Source organism: Bos mutus, chromosome 20 (assembly GCF_027580195.1).
Source record: "Bos mutus isolate GX-2022 chromosome 20, NWIPB_WYAK_1.1, whole genome shotgun sequence".
Taxonomy (NCBI): Eukaryota; Metazoa; Chordata; class Mammalia; order Artiodactyla; family Bovidae; genus Bos; species Bos mutus.
Genome location: NC_091636.1, coordinates 19,992,912 through 20,018,183, shown reverse-complemented (window position 1 = coordinate 20,018,183; position 25,272 = coordinate 19,992,912). Strand labels below are relative to the sequence as shown.

General features: G+C 38.8%; 1 protein-coding gene across 1 annotated transcript in view; it reads right to left on the bottom strand.

The window, feature by feature from the left end:
• NDUFAF2 (NADH:ubiquinone oxidoreductase complex assembly factor 2) overlaps positions 1–25,272 on the bottom strand; it is a 172,032-nt gene that overhangs the window by 50,517 nt on the left and 96,243 nt on the right. Inside the window, exon 3 of the mRNA XM_005889060.2 lies at positions 4,627–4,667. Within this exon, the coding sequence (XP_005889122.1) occupies positions 4,627–4,667 (41 nt within the window). The remainder of the gene's footprint in view (positions 1–4,626; positions 4,668–25,272) is intronic.

The window sequence follows — 25,272 nt, the reverse complement described above, 5'->3', positions numbered from 1 at the left end:
GCTTGCTATCTCCTGTCTTTCCCAAAGTTGTGAAGATATGCCACTGATTTCTCCTTTTTCTATAATTTTATTTCATTTATTTCTGGCTGTGCTGGGTCTTTGCTGCCATGCAGGCTTTTCTCCAGTTTCAGCGAGTGGGGGGGCTACTCTTCACTGTGGTGCACACGTTTCTCATTGTGGTTTCTCTTGTTGTAGGGCATGGGCCCTCGGGTGCACGGGCTTCAGCAGCTGCAGTTAATGGGCTCTACAGCACAGGCTCAATAGTTGTGGCTCACTGATTTAGCTGCTCTGTGGCATGTGGGATCTTCCCGGATCAGGGATCAAACCCGTCTCCTGCACTGGCACACAGATTCTTTACCACTGAGTCACCAGGGAAGCCCTCCACTATGTTTTCTTGTAGAAGCATTATAGTCTTAACTTTTACGTTTAGTCTAGGATCCACACCTTTAATTAATATCTGTGTATGATGTGAGGTAGGGATCGAGTTCAGCTAGGATATTATTCCAGCTTGTTATAAAGACTCTTCATTTCTAATTGTGTTCCTTTGGTGCTACCACCAAAAACCAGCTGGTTGTACACTATCTACTTCTAAACTCTCTATTCTTTTCCATTTATTTGTTTATATATCCTTATACCAGTACCACACTGTCTTAATTACTATGGTTTTAGAGTCAGTTCTCTAATTGTTAGAGCATAAGTTCTCTAATTAGAGCATAAGTCCTCTAATTACTGTCTCCTTTTTCATGATTGCTTTCAGCTACTCTAGGTCCTCTGAATTTCCATATATATTTTAGAATCAGCATCTTGATTTCCACCAAAATAAGTCTAATGGGATTTTAACTGGATTTTTACTTGACTGAGTCTATAGAGAAGTGGTTTACAAAGTATGGGCTCTGGATCAGCAGCATTAGTTAGCATCACCAGGGAACTTGCTATAAATACAAATATTCAGGGCTTACTCCAGACTTTGTAGATCAAAAACTCTGGGGAAAAGGTTCTGCAATTTGTGTTATAATAAGGCTTCTCTGTAACTGATTCATGACAAAGTGCTAAGAATTACTGCTGCAAATCAGTAGCTTTTGGGAGAACTAACATCTTAGCAATACTAAATATTCCAATCAATGAACAGATATATCTCCCTGTTAATTTAGGTCTTTCCCTAATTTCTCTTACCAATGTTTTATAGTGTTTAGTCTATATGTCTTGCATATAGTTTGTTAAATTTATATCAGGGTATTTTATGTTTTCTAATGCTACTGTAAATGGTAATTCTAATTGCTACTAGCTACCTTCAGCTATGAGCCTGGCAGGCTATAGTCTATGGGGCTGCAAAAGAGTTGGACATGACTTAGTGACTAAATAACAAACCTTCAGCCATAGTCTATATAGATGATATAGTGGAAGTCTATTTGGGGGTGGGAGTTCACTAACAGATTTGAAAAAAAGTAGAGAACTCAAATTACTGGCAGCATCTTAAAAACAAACTAGTTTTAAAAGATATGCAAGAACACAGGAGGTTGTTTCCAATGAACTAACCATACGCATTAAGCATGAGCATCTACAAAGATTAGAAAAAGGACAACCAGACACAATGCACTCCTGTAGTCTTGCCAAACACTTTACACATTCTTGACAAAAAGATCAAACATCAGTATCTAGCTGCTGGATCCAGCTTCCAATCTGGAAGACAGAGGAACAGGAGAACATGTTGGATTATGCAGAGAACATGCGTGCATGCGTGCTAAGTCACTTCAGTCTTGTCCAACTCTTTGAGACCCTTTGGACTGTAACCCATCAGGCTCCTCTGTCCCTGGGATTCTCTAGGCAAGAACACTGGAGTGGGTAGCCATGCCTTCTTCCAGGGGATCTTCCAACCCAGGGATCTAACCCACATCTCTTATGTCTCCTGCATTGGTAGGCAGGTTCTTTACCTCTCACGCCACCTGAGAAGCCTACACAGAGAGCATAAGATTAGCAAAATTTAGACTGTGGCAAACTTTGGTTGGGTTTTTCAATAGATAAATCTGTCAGGAAATAAAAGGGATGGAGGAAGAACATATAAACTGAAAGAGACTTAAGTATGAAGTTTTTACAAAACAGGCAAGTCTAAACTATAGTGTCCATTTGGCTGAGAAGAAAGATTATTTAAACATGTGAGGAAATGATTACTACAAAAGTCAGGGTTCCAGGTTGCTTTTGTGGGTAGAAAGGAGGTTGTATTGAGATGGGGCATATGAGTAGCTGGCAAAGTTGTATTTCTTGATCTGGGTGGAATTTGCCCTATAATAACCTGTTAAACAATCCCATTTAATTCTTGTGGTTTTCTGTATGCATGCCTTATTTTTATTGTAAATGGGTTTTTCCTCTCCCTTATGATGATATATGTAGACTCTGGGATTGAAAAGTTTGTAAGTTGTAATGGTAGAATGGTGTTGGTGATGATATGAACTAAGGTGTGGTTATGGAAGCGGTTGTTCTTTGAGCTAGGGATACAGGTGAGGACAAAGTCAAAGAACTAAATGGCTAAGAACTTGGAGAGACGGTGACAGAAAAAAACTGGAAGTTTGGTTCTAATCGCTGCCATCAGTGTGGGAGAGTGCCCTGGATATTAGCAAAGATAAAAATGATGAATAGGTTGAAAGAAATCTACTTAGATTGCAAAGGTACTACATTCTCCTGGGCCCACAAAATGGAAGACTATTTTAGAAACCATAGGGGAAAGGTCCTACTTTCTTTCTGTGCGTTGTAGGAAAATGAGCACAATCCACTTCAAGGAAAGAAGAGACTCACTATCTTTTAGACACAGGTAGATTTTAGTAGAGGTTCTGTGGTAGAGAAAGTTCCTAGAACAATATCAAATGTGAATGGCAATTTGCTAATAAAAAAATGGAAATTGCTGAAACACAATGGAAACGATCAGGAGGGAGAGAAGAGGATGTGTGTGTGTGTGTATTGGGGGCCCACAGACATGGGGGCTCTTCTGTATAAAGAACACTGCAACTAATAGTAAATTTGAAAAGAGGAAACAGAGGGCTCCTTTTCAGACATTTGAGAATGTGAGCACCATGGATGGAATGACCTGGTCTCACTGTTTTAACTGGAGCTTGTCCGAAATGATGGGATTACCTAACATTTACAGGAGTGGTGACTTAGGCCTGATAATGGCAGTTACTTCCATCTAATCACTTTACATGTATCTAAAGAAGGCTTCCAAAGTCCTGAGGATAGAAGAAGCACCCGTTTCTCTAAGAACAGTAGCTCTTATTGTAGCCAACACAAGAAGGGTTCCTTGATCCATCCTTAGCACTGGAAACCACAGAAGATACTTCTGCATACTGGATCACATTGATTTTTTTTTTCCACTTTTATTCCAAGGTTCACTGGATACTAGAAAAAAGAGTCTGAGAAGTGTAGGACAAGGGTAAGATGGAAGCAACATATAAAGCTAAAAATAGGCTTAGTAATACTCTCACTTAGACCTTGGTCAGACAAACGCTGATAGGGTCAGTCCAAGAGGAATGGAACAGTAAAAATAGGTATGCTAATTTACAGGTTATCCTAAACTCTTCCTTGGAGTATCCACCTCTTAAAAAGTGTGGCCTGAGTATTGGAACTCATTTATGTTGTCAACAAGGTTTGTGGTAGAGAGGGAAAAGAAGAATCCTCAATAGTAAAACAAAAGGAATAGGCAGTATATTAATGAATTTGAAAACTTCCCTCCTATGAAATACATTTATCTCTTACAAACATTTTGCTACTGTTTTAAAATAAAAATTATGAAATAAGTGTTTTGAAATTATGAAATAACCATTTTTTAATCTATTTTCAATTGAAGGATAATTGCTTTACAATATTGTGCTGGTTTCTGCCATTGAGATAACCATGTTGTAAAAACACAAATACCACAGCTTTGCTATGTTTTTCATTCTGCATACCACTAAAATTATGCTTCTAAAGCTTTTATTTTGGCTGCTCCATGTAGCTTGCAGGATCTTAGTTTACCAGTCAGGAACAGAACCCAGGCCCTGGGCAGTGAAAACGTGAAGTCCTAACCACTGGACCACCAGGGAATTTCCTATGTTTCTGAAGTTTTAAATACAAATTCAACTATTAGTTACTGAGTGCTACCTATTACCTGTTAATTGTATATTTTAAAGTTTCTTCAGCTACCTGATGGCATTAAATTTACATACAAATTATAAAATTTTATAGTTTTATATAAAATTAAGGGCAAAATAAACAGCATGATTTGGATAGGACCAAGAGATCTAGTGTTTCTCAACTCTTCCACCGAAGCATCCATATCAGAACAGAGAACGCCCAGAGGCCAGGGAAATGTTCTGATGCAAGCTGCTTTAAGTCCAAACATCCTCTAAAGTATTTTTATTTTGTTTTAAATTGTTATCACTTCACTTAAAATTTTATATAAATTTTATGTTACATTCCATGATTTGTACATTTATTACAAATATGTTTGAAATTATTTTCTATGGAGTAAAATTAACATTTTGGAGAGGTGGCATCACATATGTTTTAGAGGTTTCATGTATCTCTGAGAGTACAAACTCAATTGAGAAGCACAGCATTACAGACACATATTTGAATATTTTCCTTGTGTATTCTTACCTCCATAGTAGGCGGAGTCTGTCTTGTTTTTCTGATCCAAGCTAGAAAGAAAAATAATAACTAAATATAAGTTTTCTATAAACTGCACATTTTATTTACCCAAACACGAAACACGAAACAAATATGTATTAAACACCTGCTATATATTGTTTTAGGGCTTCCCAGGTGGCGCTAGTGGTAAAGAACCTGCCTGCCAATGCAGGAGTCATAAGAGACATGGCTTCGATCCTTGAATTGGGAAGATCCCCCGGAGGAGGGCATGGCAACCCACTCCAGTATTCTTACCTAGAGAACCCCATGGAAAGAGGAGCCTGGCAGGCTATAGTCCATGGGGTCACAGAGTCAGACACGACTGAAGCAACTTAGCACACACGCATGTTTTAGCCACTAGAGAGACAACAGGGAACCGAACATGTGTTCCCTCCTCTTCTGGAGCATATATACTGGCGAAGGAGCATATATACTGGTGAAGGGGCCGCAGAAAGGAGTCACCAAAACATACGTCAGGTATGATCTGTGTCATAAAAAATACGTGAGTGTGGGGAGAGTGTAAAGGGGACAGTTTCATAACTAAAATCATACCTCATAAGCATCTGAATTCAATTTAGTATATAATGGCATATAGGTCAAATGATAATGCGGTAAACTACAAGGCAACATTAAACTTATCCTGGTAACGTTAACCAATTATTGCTCAACATATAAAAGAATGGATGGAGAAAAGTTTTCATTCTCAGAGACTTCTCTTCTAATCTGTTCTGGCAAGCAGTCTATCTCCTACGGTTGGTATGACAGGCCTTAAGCTCCAACACTTGGGAGATGAGATGCACAGCAGAGAGTTCATGCTTGTCAAGTGCCTACTGGACACTGAATACTGCGTTAGATGCTTTACAGCAACAGGAAGGGAGTGGAGGCAGCTGCCTCTAAGGAAGTGTGTCAGAATCACATGAAGACATACAGTACAGTGCTTAGGAGAGCAGAGGTAGAATTTTGGGGTTCAAATCCCCACTCAAGTACTTACTAGCTGTGTAACCTGAGGCAAATTATTTAATTTTCTAGACATCAGATTCCTCATCTATAAAATTATGATACTAGTGTCTACATTTTAGGGTTATTGTGAAAGTTACATGAAATAATATATATAAATTCTTAGTTCAGAGTCTGGCATACAATAAACATACAAGTCTAAGTTTTTGCTATTTTTCAATAAACCTGTATTTTTTTTTTTCATAACAGACTCCAAAAAACAAAGATCAACAAAACTTGCTTGACTTATGAGGACATATACTGATATACTTGCAAGGAATATGGTCTTTGAAAAGTAGAAACTATTTTATCACTTTAGTTGGTTCAATCTTCATTACAAAATTGTGAAATATGCTTATTTGATAGAAAAATTAAATAACTTTCCCAAGTTTACACATTAAATACTAATGGTGGAATTTGAATCCAGATCTGACCCTGTCTCTGGCAGCAATAACCATCCATGCTCTACTAAGCAGTTTCTCAAAGTTTATAAGCAACAAGCAGGGAACACTAAACTAGGAAGAGGAATAGGTCACAACACGAACTACATGTCAGAAAATAAGCATTTTTAACCCCATTTTACAGATTGGGAAACTGAGGTTCAAGAAGATCAGCAACTTGCCAAAACTCACATATCTGGCAGGTAACAGACTGAGAATCAAATGTTGGTTTACTGCTAAGTCACTTCAGTCGTGTCTGACTCTGTGTAACCCCATAGACGGCAGCCCACCAGGCTCCGCTGTCCCTGGGATTCTCCAGGCAAGAACACTGGAGTGGGTTGCCATTTCCTTCTCCAATGCATGAAAGTGAAAAGTGAAAGTGAACTCGCTCAGTCGTGTCCGACTCTTAGCGACCCCATGGACTGCAGCCTACCAGGCTCCTCTGTCCATGGGATTTTCCAGGCAAGAGTACTGGAGTGGGGTGCCATTGCCTTCTCCAAAATGTTGGTTTAAATGGCTCTAAAATCTGAGCTCTGTCCATTCACCAGCCACCTTTTCTTCTGATGCGTTAGCTCCAGTAGCCTGCCTGCTCCAAGTAACAGCAGCAGGACCCATTCTCATGACAAGTCCAGTAGTGAATGACTGTGAGGGAGGAAAGAGCAGCATTCAGTTGTGGGCCTGTGACTGGTTACTTCGCCCTGCTCTGTTCGCTCTGGCACTAACCCCATACATGTATTTTCAATACAGTACCCAGTGTTTTGCCTTCTCTATCTATTCCTGTTTCTGAACTTCTATCCGTGTTGTTATCATCTGCATTCTCTTCTTTTTGGCTTCCAGCTCTATTTAGTTCATTTTTAGCTACAACTTGCACAGATTTTATATTCCTTTCTAGGCTGGAAGTTTGTTAAGGGCAGAATGTATCCATGCGAGATTTATTTATCTACCACCTAAATGCTTTGAAAGAGTAGGTACTTAAATACAGTTTTTGAATGAGTACTTCCACTGTAAAAATATTCACTGTAATGGGATTTTGACCTGTATTAAAAAAAATCCAGCTTAGCAATATCAAGATTCTTCTGCACAATCAAGGAAATAAGTAAGCTATGGAATTTTTCAACTGTCTCTTTATGGTAAAAATATTGTCTATATTTATGGGCACTCTTCTCCCTAGGAAAGAGACTGCTTTTAAAATAATTCACTATGAGCCATGTACCTTAAAAATGTTTTAAGCAATAAATATTCAGTTCTGATTAAGATTATAAAGTTAATTCAGAAAAATCAACTGCTGGGGGGGCGCACTGACAAACTATAGACTGCAAGCAAAATTGTAATGCGTGGCTTGCTTTTTATTTTTTATTTTAATGGCTGAAAAAATAACCAACAAAGAACAATATTTCATGACATATGAAAATTACACAGAATTCAAATTTCAGTGTCTGTAAATAAGGTTTTACTGGAACACAGTCATACTTCCTTATTTACATATCTATTATAACTTGTGCTACAGTGGCAGAGATGAGTAAGCTGTAACAAAGACCATACGGCCTGCAAAGTCTAAACTATTTAGCATCTGGCCCTTTAAGGAAAAGTTTGTCAACTTTTGTGCTAGGGCTACCATTAAGTATAATCCTTTTAGCAATTATATATCTTGATTTTAAAACACTTTCATATATTATCAAAACACTTTGATAAATTATCAAAAATGTCATTATTATTACACTTTTTTCACTTTGCTGTACACCTGCATCTAACACAATATTGTAAATCAACTATACTCCAATAAACATTAAAAAACAAAACAAAAAAACCTGAAAAAACGATTACACTTTTTACCTGATTGCTATGTATTCTAGAGTCTGTGAACACTAGCACTGACATTAGATCATCCAAAAAAGTATACTGGCACAATAACACACTGGCACTATGAGAAAAACAACAATTTGTCTTACTGATGAGTCTATCAAACAGAATTTTCAACTTTTGTTTTCATAAGGTTGAGAAAAGAAAAAATACTTCAGTAGAATCTTAAAATTTTCTTAAATCTTAAAATTATTTTAAAATTTTCTTAATCTTAAAATTTTCTAATCTTAAAATCCAAAAATTTAAAAAATTTTATGTATTTATTTATTCATGGCTGCACGCGGGCTTTCTCTAGTTATGGCAAACAGGGGCTACTCTCTAGTCGCGATGTGCAAGCTTCTCATTGGGCGGGCTTCTCTTGTTGTTGAGCACAGGCTCTAGGTGCACGGGCTTCAGCAGTCGTGGCTCGCAGGCTCTAGAGTGCTGGCTCAGTAGCTGTGGTGCACAAGCTTAGCTGTCCTGTGACATGTGGGAATCTTCCAGGACCAGGGATTAAACCTGTGTCCCCAGCATTAGCAAGTGGATTCTTAACCACTGGATCATCTGGGAAGCCCTCAAATAATTTTTTTTTTAATTCCAAGGTAGATGAATAGGTTGAAGAAACTCTGATATGTGTTTTTCTAAACCCTACTGGTTTTGTATAAGTTTATAAAATTCATTCATAGATATAAAATTAAGTATTAAGGTAATATATTAATACAACCTAGACTATTCATTCTCATCAGAGACTCTTCTCTAAGGAAAGATATCAGGGCTTCCTTTAACTTTGTTTTAAATGGTTCAAGGAAAAGAGATTTTTATTTAGATAGATACATGTAATTTCTGAAATAAATAATCCTACAATATTTATAATTCTACAATAACCAGATACTTGAAATGTCTTCTTGAGATGATGGTTGATGCCTGTTCAGTGTTATGTATCCAATAAAGGTTACAGCTGGAAATTTTCAATGTTATCACTCATTTATATAATCATCCCTAGTTTCCCCATCACTACATACAGCAAAGGAAGTGTCTTGCTAAAGGCTGGCAAAGGTTATAAGGAGGAAGGAACAGAAATAAGCACTAATATCAAATCATTACATTTCTTTTTTTTTAACTCAGAACAATCTGGAACTGAACCTCTATTCAATTACAAATTATGTAATGATTTTGCCATTGCTAATTATATTTGTATGATGGATTCTGTATCAGTCTTCATTATAATGTAACTATTGTTTGAACAGAATATAGCAAGTTAACTGGACAGTTTATGCCTTAAGATCCTAGCATTCTTTTACCAATGCTCATTTGCATTCTCATCAGTATGCATGAGGTTTTCACTGAACTTTAATACTCTTATTGGAATATAACACACTATAATGAGTGTAGAAGTGAACATGCAAGTTGAATATCCCATTAACCACTAAAAAAGACTAGAAGATGCAGGTAGGAAAACACTTGATGAGGCATACCTTCTTCAAACTTCAGTAAGAACTGAAAATGGCTAATACACTTTTAGAAGTAGCATCAACAGGGGTTGAGGTAAATGAGACCTTTATCACTAGATTCAGTAGGTGACCATTCAGAACGAAATTATAGGTTTACACACCATAAAGATCATATATAAAAAAGAAATCTGTATAAACTGTATTAAAAAAAAGAAAAAAAAAAAGACATTTTTAACTATGAAAACTCTTCAAATAATATATTATAAAATGAGTTATTTTCTAATTATTGACTCTGAAAAGTTTCTTAAGGATGTTATTAGATTTAGTTGGCATAATTAAGTTACAAATGTTGTGATGTTCATGGCTATTATTGTTCTTTTTCCTTAATCAACTTTATTGAGGTATAATTTACATACAATACAGTAAAACCATTGTAAGTGTGTAATTCCATGAGTTCTGACAAATGCATACAACTGTGTGACGAGCACCACAATCAGTGTATAGAGTATTTCCATCACCCTAAAAGTTCCCAAGTGTCTGACTACATGCAAACACTCACCTTAACTCACCCGTAGCCCCCAACAAGTGGTGCTTTCTGTCACTGTTGATTACTTTTGCTTATCTACAATTTCATATACGTGGAATCTTATATTATATACTCTTTTGTGCTCAACATGCTGTTGCTTTGTTACTGTATACAGAAAACAGACTCTGAAGGTAGCCTGACAACCCCCACCACTTGGTGATCGTGTCTCTGAATGATCTCTTCCCCTTGAGTGAGCTCAGAACCTGTGACTTATTTCTAACTATGAAAATATGGCGAAGGTTATGGGATGCACATGCTTGTATGATGATGTTACAGAAAATATGGCAATCTTCCTTGTTGAAATCTCTCTTTCCCTCGCTGGCTGCAAGGAAAAAAAGGTCATGTTGGGGAATATCATGTGGCAAGTAACTGCTGGTGACCTCTGGGCGGTTATGGTGGTCTCTGGCCAACATCAAGCAAAAAACTGTTTCTCACAGCCCTGCAACCATGAGAAACTGGATGCTGCCAACAACTACACGTGTGCAAAAGTGTGTCCTTCCACACTCAAGCATCCAGATGAGAATGTGGGACAGGCTGGGACCTGTGACCCTTTGTTGCAGTGCTTGCCCTTAGACAAATGTCTCCTGCAGCAACAAAATACAAAGAAACTATGAGGGACTAAAAATAACTACGTGCATGCACAGTTGGGGAAAATTATGAACAACAAGACATAAAAAGACCAGAAGAAAGAGTGGGAGCTATTGTTTAACAGGTACGGGATTTCAGTTTTAGAAGATGAAAAGAGTTATGGAAATGGATGGGGTGACAGCTCTACAACAAAGTGAATGTATTTAGGACGACTCAATTGTACACTTAAAAATGATTAAGATAGTATGCTATACATATTTTAACACAATTAAAAAATAGTGTTGAAAAAACTGACTATCCATATCCATGTCCAAATTGACTGATATCTACACCAGGCACAAAATATAATTCAAAATGAATCAGAGATATAAATGTAAAACCACAACTCTAAAACTTCTAGAAGAAATCACCAAAGAAAATATTTGTGAGCTTGGGTTAGGCAAAAATTTCCTATGTACAACACTAAAAGCATGATGAGGCATAAAAGAAAAAATGATAAAAAACCTGATTTCATTAAAATCAATGTGTCCTCTTCAAGCAGCACAGGGAAGAGAACGAAAACACAGACTGGGAAAAAATACTTGCAAATCACATGTGTGGTAAAGACTTGTAAAGAGGACATATGAGAAATTCTTAAAAGGAAACAAATAGGGGAAAAAAGCCAACCAAATAAAAAACAGCTGGGCAAAAAGAAGAAGACATACAGATGGCACAGCGGCTCCACTTAACAATTGCTATCAAGTGTAAATGACCCCAGTGTCTTTCAGCTGGTGAACAGATTAAACACACTGGTATATCAACATGATATAATTCTACTCAGCAATAAAAAGGAATAGACCACTGATTCACACAAGAACAAATGAATCTCAAATGCATTAAGCTCACTGAAAGAAAGCTGTCTTCCGCTTCTACCCAAGATGGAGCAACAGGGACAAATGATATGAAACAGCAATTTTCCAGACAGTGGACATCGAGTAATAAATGCAGTGGTCCCTGGGAATGTAAAACAAACAAGAGTTTACCCTTACAATTGCCTCAGCTCAATGCTCTGACAGTTTCTAGGCTGTGGCAACAGCGAGGGGATCCAGCCAAAACCCACCATACTACCCAAATTATGGAGATGAGGCTGAGAGTCCAGGGAGAGCAGGGTGGCTACAATTCACAGGATAGACTACCAGACAGGAAACTGCTACAGAGAGCACACTCTGGATGGAGATTAGCAGAAGACCAAGTATTCAGCAGAGCACTGGTCAGTTCAGGGGAGTGAGGAACTCTGGACGTCAGGAAGAGAACCACTTGAAATGCTCAGAAGGAACAGAACTCAGGATTTGCACAGGGTCAAGAGCAATGTCAATTCCCACCATCCAGAGTGGAAAACCTCATTATTGATGGGGCAGAGTAGAGTGCTGAGAAACGATCTGCATCGACAGTGCAGAATTATTAGCTGCAGATGAAACTATGCTCTAGTCCCATCTAACAAATCTTAAAAGTCAGCCCTGAAAAGATCAACCTGTTTCCCAGTAATGTAACTGTCTCAGAACAAAGCTCAAATATACATACATACGTATATATATATATATATATATACACACACACACACACACACATGAACACAGAAATATCCACTATCCAATTAGGCAAAAATTTTAAATGTCTGACATCCAATCAGATATTGCCGAGCAAACAAAGAAGCAGAAAAACACTTCCCATACTGAGGAGAAAAAAAATCAACTTACCCAAACCAACTGAAAACAGATACAGATGGTAGAATTAGAAGACAAGAACATTAAAACAGTTACAACCGCATCCCATATGTTCAAAAAGCTAAGGGAAAGTTTGAACATGTTAAGCAGAGACCTGGAAGATATAAAACAGACCCATATGAAACTCGTAGAGATGAAAACTACAATGCCAACATGAAAAATACTCCGGATGGATTAATAGTTATTTGACATTGTGAAGGAAAAGATCAGTGAACTTGAAGACACAGGAAGAGAAACTATACAAACTGAAACTCAATGAGAAAACAGTTTCTACAGGTAAACAGAACATCTGTGAGCTGTGACATGCCTTCAAGCAGCTCAACGCTGCGAATGGAGGACCTGAAAGAGAGGACAAAGCAGGACACAGGAAAAAATGTTTGAAGACATGGTGGCCAAAATTTTTCTAAATTTGATGGAAACCAAGTCAGTAGGTCTAAGAAGCTCAAGAAACATCAAGCACAAGAGATTATATCATGGTGCATCATAATCAAATTGCTCAAAACTAGTTAAAAAAAGAAAAACTTTAAATCAGCCACAGGAAAAAAATACATATCACATACATACGGATAAAGATAAGCATGACAACAGATTTCTCAACAGAAACTTCCAAGTAAGGTAGAATATGTTAAAACTACGGAAAGCAAAGCAGCTATCAACCTAGAATGTTACATGCAGAGAAATATCTTTAAAACATCTTTTAAAAATATATCTCAGACATGCAAAAGTTGAAAGAGTTCAACGCCAGTAGACTCACATTTAAAGAAATGTTAAAGGAAGTCTTATAGACCAAAAGAAAATAATTCCAGATGGAAATCTGCATCTCCAAACAGGACTGAAGAACATTAGAAATGCTAACAATATGGATAAATGTTATATTTCCTTATTAATTAAACATCTCTAAATGCTAGCTCACTGTTTCAATAAAAATAATGATGTAGACTGTAGATTATAACATATGTAGAACTAAAATATATGACAGTAACAGAAATGTTAGAAAGAAAAAATGGTCATATACTTCTATAAGGTTCTTGTACTCTGCATGAAGTAGAATAACTACATAAAGAAAGACTCTGATACATTGAAGATCGTAGTCTACAAGACCTGAAGCAGCCACTATAATAAGAAATCAAAGAAATATAGCCGATAATCCACAAAGGGAAATACAACTGAATCATAAACAAGCCTCAGAACTAGAAGGGGGGAAAGATCATGACGGTGGAACAGAATACTGTGGAGCTCACCTCCTCCAACAAATACATCAAACACAGCTGCACGTGGAACAATTCTCATAGAATACTTACTGAACAGGGTCAGAAGATCTCACGCATCCAAAGCTGCAAGAATGATCACCATGTAACTGGGAAGGATGAGAGGGGGAAAAAAAAAAAAGGAAATAGGGACAGGACCTGAGCCCCTGGGAGGGACCTGTGAAAGAAGAAAGGTTCCTTTACCCTGGGAACTGCCTTCAACAGCTGGGAGATTAGCCAGGACAGACAGGGCCCTCCGGAGGCTCAGAGAAAAGTGCAGCCGCTGGCTTGTGGCAGGCAGAACCAAGAAGGGCCAGCACAGATGGTCCTGACCACCTCACTGCACTACCCGGCCCAAGATGGGAGTCTTCTGCTGGTGTGGGCTGAAACTCGACTTCAGTGGACTGCCCTGGGGAAAGGACTGGGGCTTGCTGCCCAGAGACAGTCTGCAGCGTGGCCCAGGCCTCAAACAGGGGTGTGCAAAGGCAAGAGACTGGCCGGCTATCGGAGCCCCGCACAGCAGCCTCACTCTCTTTCTCAGGTACTCAAAGCAGGTGTAGCTCCGCCTCCAAGAGGTCTGGCAGTGTGCAAGTGCCTGTGGGCGGCCCCCATGTGGAGGTGGGGTTGAAATCTGAGCCTTGTCCCGTATGTCTTTGGAGGATTTAGGTGCTGGCGCCTCTGTAAGCTCAGCGCCCTCAGGACATCCGAGGGAATTACTGGTACTCCTGTGGGTGTGCAGGTCTGGCACTAGCAGCTGCAGGCTCTGCAAGTGTGCACATGTACAAGTGCAGCTGGATACTGGGCTGACCCTGCAACTCCCACAATGGGGCCAGGTGTGAGAATACACGCAACTATGGCAGGTCCTAGTACCTAACTTCAGCGGATCTGTGCCATCAGAGCTGTGCTGGTGACTGTGTGAGCCAACTGCCTGCTTCCCAGTGGGTGAGGAGGGGCCCGGGTCAGTGCCCACAAGAGTGCATGTTGTAAATGCACACATCAGGCGGCTGGCAACACCACAGAGTGCATGTCTTGGAATTCTCGGTAGCTCCTCTCCCAGTGGAAGTACTCTAGTCCCACCTACCTCACGCCGCAACTCAGAAATGGACCTGGGGGCTTCTACTCCAACTAGTGGGGAGCAGATGCTGCCCCAGACAGGGCTGTGACAACCACAGAACAAAGAAGAGACCCCGCTCAACATCCAGTTGCAGGCTCTGGTCCCCTCAATACTGATGACATCCCCTATCAAGGGATAATGGCCAACAGACACTGAGGAAAACTGTAGTAGGCATCCGTTCTAAAAACATCCCTGTGAGGTACCATTTCACACCAGTCAGAATGGCTGCAATCCAAAAGTCTACAAGCAGTAAATGCTGGAGAGGGTGTGGAGAAAAGGGAACCCTCTTACACTGTTGGTGGGAATGCAAACTAGTACAGCCACTGTGGAGAACAGTGTGGAGATTCCTTAAAAAACTGGAAATAGAACTGCCTTATGATCCAGCAATCCCACTGCTGGGCATACACACTGAGGAAACCAGAAGGGAAAGAGACACGTGTACCCCAATGTTCATCGCAGCACTGTTTATAATAGCCAGGACATGGAAGCAACCTAGATGTCCATCAGCAGATGAATGGATAAGAAAGCTACGGTACATATACACAATGGAGTATTACTCAGCCATTAAAAAGAATACATTTGAATCAGTTCTAATGAGGTGGATGAAACTGGAGCCTACTATACAGAGTGAAGTAAGCCAGAAAGAAAAACACCAATACAGTATACTAACGCATATACATGGAATTTAGAAAGATGGTAACAATAACCCTGTGTATGAGACAGCAAAAGAGACACTGATGTATAGAACACTCTTATGGACTCTGTGGGAGAGGGAGAGGGTGGGAAGATATGGGAGAATGGCATTTAAACATGTAAAATATCATGTATGAAACGAGATGCCAGTCCAGGTTCGATGCACGATACTGGATGCTTGGGGCTAGTGCACTGGGATGACCCAGAGGGATGGTATGGGGAGGGAGGAGGGAGGAGGGTTCAGGATGGGGAACACATGTATACCTGTGGTGGATTCATTTTGATATTTGGCAAAACTAATATAATTATGTAAAGTTTAAAAATAAAATAAAATTTTAAAAAAAATAAATAAATAAAAAATAAAAACATCCCTGACACTGAAACATCTTAGACTCACATTCTCAATACTGAAAGTCTGAGATCAAGGTGGTGGCAAGGTTGGTTTCTTCTGAGGCTTTTCTCCTCAGCTTACAGATTGCAGTCTTCTCCCCGTGTTTTCACAAGGTCCCCGCTCTGTTCACACCTCTGTCCTAATGGACTTTTCTTATAAGGACATTAGTCATATTGGATTAAGACTTGTCCTGAGGACCTCATTTTAACTTAATTATCCCTTTAAAGACTGTCTCTAAATATAGCCTGAGGTGTGCTCAGTTACTCAGTTGGGTCCAGCTCTTTGTGACCCCATGACTTTTTAGCCCATCAGGCTCCTCTGTCCCAGGCAAGAATACTGGAGTGGGTTGCCATTTTGTACTCCAGGGGATCTTCTCGACCCACGGGTCAAACTCACTTCTCTTGCATCTCCTGGATTGGCAGGTGAATTTTTTACCACTAGCACCACCTGAGAAACCCCTAGTCTGAAGTACTGGGGGTTAAGACTTCAATACAGAATCTGGGGGTACCCACTGTAGCTATAACAACTAGGAATGAAAGAGATTAACACCACACAGCTTCTGAAGCTATTAAAAGAAAAATAAGATAATACTATGGTCTGTTTTATGCCCCCCGCAAATTGGAAACTTAGATGAACTGGCAGATTCTTTGGAAAATACAACCCTGCAAAGATCATTCAAGAAGAAACAGATAACCTGAATATCCTGACTAGTAAAGAAATTATGCCAAACTGCTTCAGTCATATCCGACTCTTTGCAACCCCATGGACTATATATAGTCCACGGAATTCTCCAGGCCAGAACACTGGAGTGGGTAGCCGTTCCCTTCTCCAGGGGAATCTTCCCAATCTAGGGGTAAAACCCAGGCCTCCTGCCTTTCAGGCAGATTTTTAACCAGTAGAGCTACCAGGGAAGCCCTAAAAAAGTAGTATAACTCAACACAAACTCTTACAGACTTGTGAAGAAGGAATACATCCAAATGCATTTCACAAGATCAGCATTACTCTGATACGAAAATCACAAAAAAAAAAAACAAGAAAAAAAGAATTACTAACTAGTATCCCTCAAGAACACAGATATAAAAATTCGAAATAAAATTTTAGATAACTCAAAAATACATTTAAAAAAGTAAAACATAAGGAATAAGACAAGACTGTTAATTCTTATCTCTTCTCTACTAGACAGTTTATTGGAAGTTCTAGCCAATGCAAATCAGTGAGAATAAAACAAATTAAAGATATCCAAGTTGGAAAGAATTAAGAAAAATGTTTTATTCACAAACAACATGATCTTCTACATAGAAAATCAAATGGAATTATTTTAAAAAGGCTACTATAATTAGTAACTGAATTTAGCAAAGTAATGGATACAAAATCAATATATAAAAGTCTACTGATATTTATTCGATAATGAGAAATTAAACTTGAAAAACGTTATCATTATGATATCATCAAAAATATGAAGTGGTTAGGAGAAAATCTGACAAAAAATGTGCAATATAGGTACAATGAAAGCTACAAACTGATGAGAGAAACTAAAGAATGCCTAAATTAAATGAAGAGATAAACAATGTTCAGGGGTCAAGAGAGCCTTATTGTTAAGATACTAGTTCTCTGCAAAGAGATCTATAGATTCAACACAATCCCAACCAAAAACCAAGGAGGTATTTTTACAGAAATTAACAAAGTGATTCTGAAATCCATATGAAAATACAAAGGATCTCAAATAGCCAAAACAACTTCAAAAAAGAAGGACTAACAGTACCTGATATCAAGACTTAGAAAGCATGTTGATGGATGGCAAAACCAATACAATATTGTAAAGTAATTAGCCTCCAATTAAAATAAATAAATCTATAAAAATAAATAAATAGCAGGGGGCGGGGAAGAAAGCTGTGGTACATATACACAATGGAATATTACTCAGCCATTAAAAAGAATACATTTGAATCAGTTCTAATGAGGTGGATGAAACTGGAGCCTATTATAGAGTAAAGTAAGCCAGAAAGAAAAACACCAATACAGTGTGCTAATGCATATATATGGAATTTAGAAAGATGGTAATGATAACCCTGTATGTGAGACAGCAAAAGAGACACAGATGTATAGAACAGTCTTTTGGACTCTGTGGGAGAGGGCAAGGGCGGGATGATATGGGAGAATGGCATTGAAACATGTAAATTATCACATGTGAAATGAATCGCCGGTCCAGGTTTGATGCATGAGACAGAGTGCTCGGAGCTGGTGCACTGGGATGACCCAGAGAGGTGGGATGGGAAGGGAGGTGGGAGGGGGGCTCAGGATGGGGAACACATGTACATCCATGATGGATTCATGTCAATGTATGGCCAAACCAATACAATATTGTAAAGTAAAATAAATAAATAAAAAAAAAATAAAAAGAAAGCTAAAGTTATCAGGGAACTAAGGCCCTAAGTCAAATAGCTAGGAAGAACCTGAAGCCAGGCACTGGCCATCTGAGTGAGCCTGAAAATAGATCTTCCACAGCCTGACAAAACCATGTGAATGAGCTTCAAAACAGAGGGGCCCTGAGAGAAGCACTGAGATGACTGCAGACCAGGCCAACACCTTGCCTGCAGGCTTGGCAGAGACCCTAAGACAGAAGATCTACCTAAGCCATGCCTAGATTCCTGACTATGGAAACTATGAGATAATATAAGTTCATCATTTTAGGCCTTTAATTTTGGGGGTAATTTGTTAAGCAGCAGTAGATAATTAATACATGCAGCTATCCTATCATCTAATAAAGGAGATCACCAACAACTCTCAGTAATTCCCAGCCAAGCAATTTGGTTTTACAGTAGGTCCAGAGACTCTGAATTGGGACATCAGTTGATTAGAGATAATTCTAGATTCATATAATCACAGAACATCAGACATAGGTGGGACCTTAAAGGATACTGAACCCAGCCTTTTAATTTGACAGATCAAAAACAGAGGTAAATCTATCTGCCCAAAATGACCAACATAATAAATGGACATTGGAGGACCTGAGTACAATCCAGGTCTTCTGATGCTGGGACATGCCCTTACATTAGTTTTTGAAGTTTATTTTGAAAATTATTGGTGGGTAGTCCTTTAAGGCCCCTTCTATGTCTGATGTTCCTGTAGTTTGAGAAAAGCATGTTAAACAATTATTATTTATTAATAATAATGCAATGAAAGTACTTTTATACTGAGATATTCATTATTGAGATATTAAAGCTCAACATTCAGAAAACTAAGATCATGGCATCCGGTCCCATCACTTCATGACAAATAGATGGGGAAACACTGGAAACAGTGGCTGACTTTATTTTTCTGGGCTCCAAAATCACTTCAGATGGTGACTGCAGCCATGAAATTAAAAGACGCTTACTCCCTGGAAGGAAAGTTAGACCAACCTAGACAGCATATTAAAAAGCAGAGACATTACTGAGGGCAGGAGAAGAAGGGTACGACAGAGGATGAGATGGTTGGATGGCATCACCGATTCAATGGACATGGGTTTGGGTGGACTCTGGGAGTTGGTGATGGACAGGGAGGCCTGGTGTGCTGTGGTTCATGGGGTTGCAAAGAGTTGGACACGACTGAGTGACTGAACTGATTCATTATTGTGTTAAGGATAGACAGGTATGGATTAATATATCTGAAAATTAATTTTTACTTGACTTTATTTACAAATTTATTTTTACATTTTAATGAGTATGTGTGGTTAAGCAAAGTTTAACATTCCATTAAAAATAAATATTATATCAGAACCTTTCTGTCTCTTCCTATTATACTCTACTTTGCATGTATTAGGGTTCTTATTAACAATGTTTATTATTATCAACAAAAGATTAGTTTAAACTTACCAAATACAACAAAACAGGAAAAAGGAAGATAAACTGTGATCTGAATCAGAAAAACAAAACTTTTGAGATGCTCTGTATAAGAACTACATATCATAACATGGATGAAACTTAAAGGTTCCATGAAACTTTATAAGAAAGTTCAGTAGCTGGTACTATACTACCTCCCACATCTGAACCTTGAGTGTCCTTTATGTTTGGAACCAGCTACTTTGGTGTGCCACTTCATGTCTTTCTTTTAAAAACGGACAGTTTTCAGCATGTCAGCTAAGTCCCCAAAATGTTTCTTCCTCGTGTAGTTTCAATTTAAAATACATTCATGCATCAAATATTGATTGAGCTTGCACTTAGTTTATGTTAAGTGTTGAACCAGGCCCTAAGAATACAATGATGAACAAGGTAACGACTCTATTCTAAGGAATCTTCACGTCCAGGGAGAAGAGGTAGATATTCTACAGTGAATATTCTAAGAGAGTGTTCTACAGTGTGTTGTGTTATGTTTGGGGGGAGGCATAAAGTGAGATGAAAAACACGGAAGGAATATCCCACTTAGCACTAGAGGGTGAGGAGTGGGGTTGGAGAGACTTCCAAAGAAATTCATGTCCACTCTACTACTTGAAGGATAAGTAGAAATAGGCCTCGTCATTATGAGGTGGGTAATACAAGATAATATTAAGAGTAAAGACTCTGGAGACAGACATAAGTGAGGGTGAAAGTTGCTCAGTCGTGTCCAATCTTCCCAACTCAGGGATCGAATGTGGGTCTCCCGCATGTGGGCAGATTCTTTACCATCTGAGCCACCAGGGAGACAGATAATTTGGGTTCAAATCATGGCTATAGCTGCTGTTTGCGTTTAGGGAGCTATTTAACCTCTCTGTGCTTCACTTGGAGGAATCAAAAAGGAATTTACACAAGTTATCACCACATCTACTGATCTACCTCCATCTATGACAATATGCTCTACTTTTCTGCTGTTCCTCCTGATGAACTTTTCATGCTCTTGTCAAAGGCCAATTCTTCCACAAGCGTATTAGATTCTGTCCCATCTTGCTTTCTCAAGGTCTTTCTCCTGCATCACTAATGCTTTCTTTTCAACTGGAACTTTCTCATCACTATTACAAAATTTGGTTACTTCTATTGTCTTTAAAAACACAATCGAATTCCTCTCAATTCCACTTTCCCACCCAGGTACACCCTCAACGTTCTCCTTTGTTTTTTACAGATAAATTCTCATAAACATTATTTATACTCATTCTCTTGAAATTCTCTCTTGCTATTCTTTTTTCTAAAGGCTTTTCTTCCTAACACTCTATAAAACTATTTTTGTCAGGATCTGTTCTTAAAGAAAGAATTAATTCTTGGTCCTCATTTGACATGGTTGATCACTTGTTTCTTCTTGAAACTTTTCCTTTTTTCCCTCCTCCTTTTCTGGCTGCTCCTTTTTGTCTTCGTTGTCTCTAAACTTTAGAAAAACCTAGGACTCAGTCTTTGAACTTCTCGCTTTCTTTCTTTTTTTCTTTATAATTCTTTTTTTTCAACTGGAGTATAGTTGATTTTGGGCCTCTCTGGTGGCTCAATGGTAAAGAATTCGTGAGACACAGGTTTGATCCCTGAGTCAGGAAGATCTCTGGAGAAGGAAATGGTAACCCATCCCAGTATTCTTGTCTTTCTTGTCTGGGAAATCCCATGGACAGAGGAACCTGGTGGGCTACAGTCCATGGGGTCGCAAACGAGTCAGCCAAGACTTAGTGACTAAACAACAACAACAACAACAACAGCAGTGGTTGATTTACAAGGTTGTGTCAGTTTCAGGTGAAAAGTGAACTTCAGGTGTTCGGTTATATATACACATATATAGATTCTTTTTAGATTATTTCCCATATATTAATAGGTTATTACAGAATTTTGAATAGAGTTCCCTTTGCTATACACTAGGTCCTTATTAGTTACCTATTTTATATACATTGCAGTGTGTATATGGGCTTTCTAGGCGGTACTAGTGGTAAAGAATCTGTCTGCCAATGCAGGAAATGCAAGAGGTGCAGGTTCAATCCCTGGATAAGGAAGAATGCCTGGAAGAGGGCATGGCAGCCCACTCCAGTAGTCTTGCCTGGGAAACCCCACGGACAGAGAAGCCCAGTAGGCTACAGACCATGGGGGTGCAGAGAGTCAGACATGACTGAGAGTGAGTGCACCCATACACAAGTGTGTATATGTTAATCCCAAGCTCCTAACTTATCCCTTCTACCTCCCCTTTTGTCTTCCATAACCATAAATTTGTTTTCTACATTTGTGACACTATTTCTGTTTTGTAAGTAAGTCTATTTGTAGTATATTTTTATATTCCAAATATAAGGAATATTATATGATGTTTGTCTTTGACTGACTCAATTCACTTAGTATGATAATCTCTAGGCCCATTCATCTTGCTGCAAATAGCATATTTTGCTCTTTTTTATGGCCGAGTAGTATTCCATTGTACCACATCCTCTTTTTTTTTAACCACATCTTCTTTATCCATACATCTGTTGATGGACACTTAGGTTGCTTCTATGTCTTAGTTATTGTAAATAGTACTGAAATGAACATTAGGGTATTTTTATGTTTTTCTCCAGATATGTGCCCAGCAGTGGGATTTCTGGGTCATACTGTATGAACGTCTCACTTTCTATTTACATATATCCTCTGTGTGATCTCATCCTATCTCCTGGCTTTTCAATATCATTTATTTGCTGTCAACTCTCACATTTTATTGCCAGTCCAAACTTTTCCACTAAATTCTTGGCTTGTATACAACTTAATATCTCTACCTGGATATCTAATAGTTATCTCAAGCTTCATTTTCAAAACTGATCTAATTTCTTCTCACAAATTTTCTCCTTCCAGTCTTGCCCCACTCAGGCAACAGCAACTGCACTTTCCCAGGTAAGGTCCAAAAGTTTAAGTCAGCACTGACTGTTCTTCTCTCACTTTCCACATCCAATGTGTCAGCAAATCCCACTGGCTTTACTTTTACAAGAGATCCAGAATGCAACCACTTCTTTCCACTCACACTGTTACTCTGGTCCCTGCCGCAATTAGCTCTTGCCTGAATTATTTCAAGAGCATCCTGTCTCCCAGGTTTATTTAGGCGCCGCCCCCCTCCCCAGCTAGTCTCTCTGCAATGCAGCAGCCAGAGTGATACTGTTAAATGTAATTCAGAGCATATGAGAACTCTTTTCAAACCTTCCACTGCCTTCCAATCTCAGAGTAAAAGCCAGAGTCCTCACAAAAGGACTGCAAGATTGGGCATCCTATTGCTTTTCTAACCTCACCTGCTACCAGCCACACTGGTTTCCACGCTGTTCCTTAAAAACCAGAAAATGCTCCTGCCTCAGGGCTTCAGCCCTGGTTCTCCAGGAATGCTCCTCTGCTACTTATCAGCATGACCAGCTTCTTCCTCTGCCTTTATTCAAAAGCCGTGTTCTCAACAAGGCATTTTTTAAAATTACTTAAAACTGCAAAACCTCCCAAACACTCCCTACTCCCTTTATCAGATTTATTTTCTGGGGCCAATAACATACCATATAGTTATTTATCTGATTTATTGGTTCCCATTCCAGAATGTAAACTTCATGAATCCAGAGGTCCTCAATAGATGTTTAGTATACAAATAGATGAAAAGGTTGAACCGTTTAATACATATTGTGGCAGAAAATGCAGCTTGTGGGAACCTGTACCCTACTACTAATAATTAAATATAATATTCATTTGGACCTGAAAATACTTTAAATTCATTTGGGGTTGACATTATTTAAGTTTTTTCTCTTTCCTTTTCTGTATAAAGTGTTTTGTGTACATCTTTATATTTTACTTTACTTTTTCATGGCATGGAGTTCTTTTTTTTTTTTTTCATTGAAGGATAATTGCCTTACAGAATTTTGTTGTCTTCTGTCAAACCTCAACATGAATCAGCCATAGGTACACATATATCCCATCCCTTTTGAACCTCCCTCCCATCTTCCTCCCCATCCCACCCCTCTAGGTTGATACAGAGCCCCTGTTTGAGTTTCCTGAGCCATACAGCAAATTCCCATTGGCTATCTATTTTAGATATGGTAATGTAAGTTTCTATGTTACTCTTTCCATACATCTCACCTTCTCCTCCAGTCTCCCCATGTCCATAAGTCTATTCTCTCTGTCTGTTTCTCCACTGCTGCCCTGTAAATAAATTCTTCAGAACCATTTCTCTAGATTCCATATATGTGCATTAGAATACAGTATTTATGTTTCTCTTTCTGACTCACTTCACTCATGGAGTTCTTATTTTTTACACTTACTTGATATGCAACACTATAAAAATAATTTTTGTTTCAGTGCTTAGATGATACATTTATTTTAAGGGTATGACCCACAGGACACTTATGCTGAATTACTAGATCAGGACGGACCCATAAAAGCATCAGAACTTCATTCTGATTTTCTGAAAGTCTCAAACACTCAAAAATAAGTCATTGCCTATTTCTTTATTTCTATAAACATTTTAATCTATACTAATATTGGAAAAAAAATATAAAAATAGGTTCATTATAAGAAGGTGGGAGGCATTATCTGAGAATTTCAAATGTAGCTTATAACACTGAAAGTGAAAGTGAAGTCGCTCAGTCGTGTCCAACTCTTTGCGACCCCATGAACTGTAGCCTATCAGGCTCCTCTGTCCATGGGGTTTTCCAAACAAGGGTACTGGAGTGGGTTGCCATTTCCTTCTCCAGGGGATCTTCCCAAACCAGGGACTGAACTCGGATCTCCTGCATTGCAGCCAGATGCTTTACCATCTGAGCCACTCAGGCTTATAACACTGGAAACTAAAATAAGAAAGCTCAATTACTCCTAGAAGTTGCCACTTTATATTCTGTATTTCTTCAAAAAGTCTCTGTTTTTATGTTCTTTTCTCATAGTTCTACTATTTTCATAGTTAATACGGAAAAATAGAAAAGGTATTTCCAGGGACATATTTACACTTACACGCTGACATAAAAATAACTCAATGACTATAGCTACCATGTGTAAGGTAGCTAAACCCACTAGAAAACAAAGGGCTGACTGCTTACAGTGCATAGCTGTATTACCCAGGTGATTTATCTAATCTTTCTAGAACTTAGATTCTCTGTTAAATGGGTAAAACTGCCATGTCTACCTCATAGGATTATAGTGGTAAAGAACCTGCCTGCCAATGCAAGAAACACAGGAGACACAGGTTTGATCCCTGGGTCAGGAAGATTCCCTGGAGCCGGCAATGGCAACCCGCTCCAGTACTCTTGCCTGGAGAATCCCATGGACACAGGAGCCTGGTGGGCTACATACAGTCCATGGGGTCACAGAGAGCTGGACACAACTGAGCAACTGAGCATATATAGTGTGCTATATATATAATGATTTAAAGCAATGGCATAATATGAGGTATCAGGTAAACACTTGACAAATATAAGATATATAAGATAGGCATGGGGCTTCCCACATGGCTTAGTGGTAAAGAATCTGCCTGCCAATGCAGCAGACAGAGGAGTTGCAGGTTCAATCCCTGAGTAGGGAAGATCCCCTGGAGTAGGAAATGGCAACCCCCTCCAGTATTCTTGCCTGGAAAATTCCATGGATAGAGGAGCCTGAAGGGCTGCAGT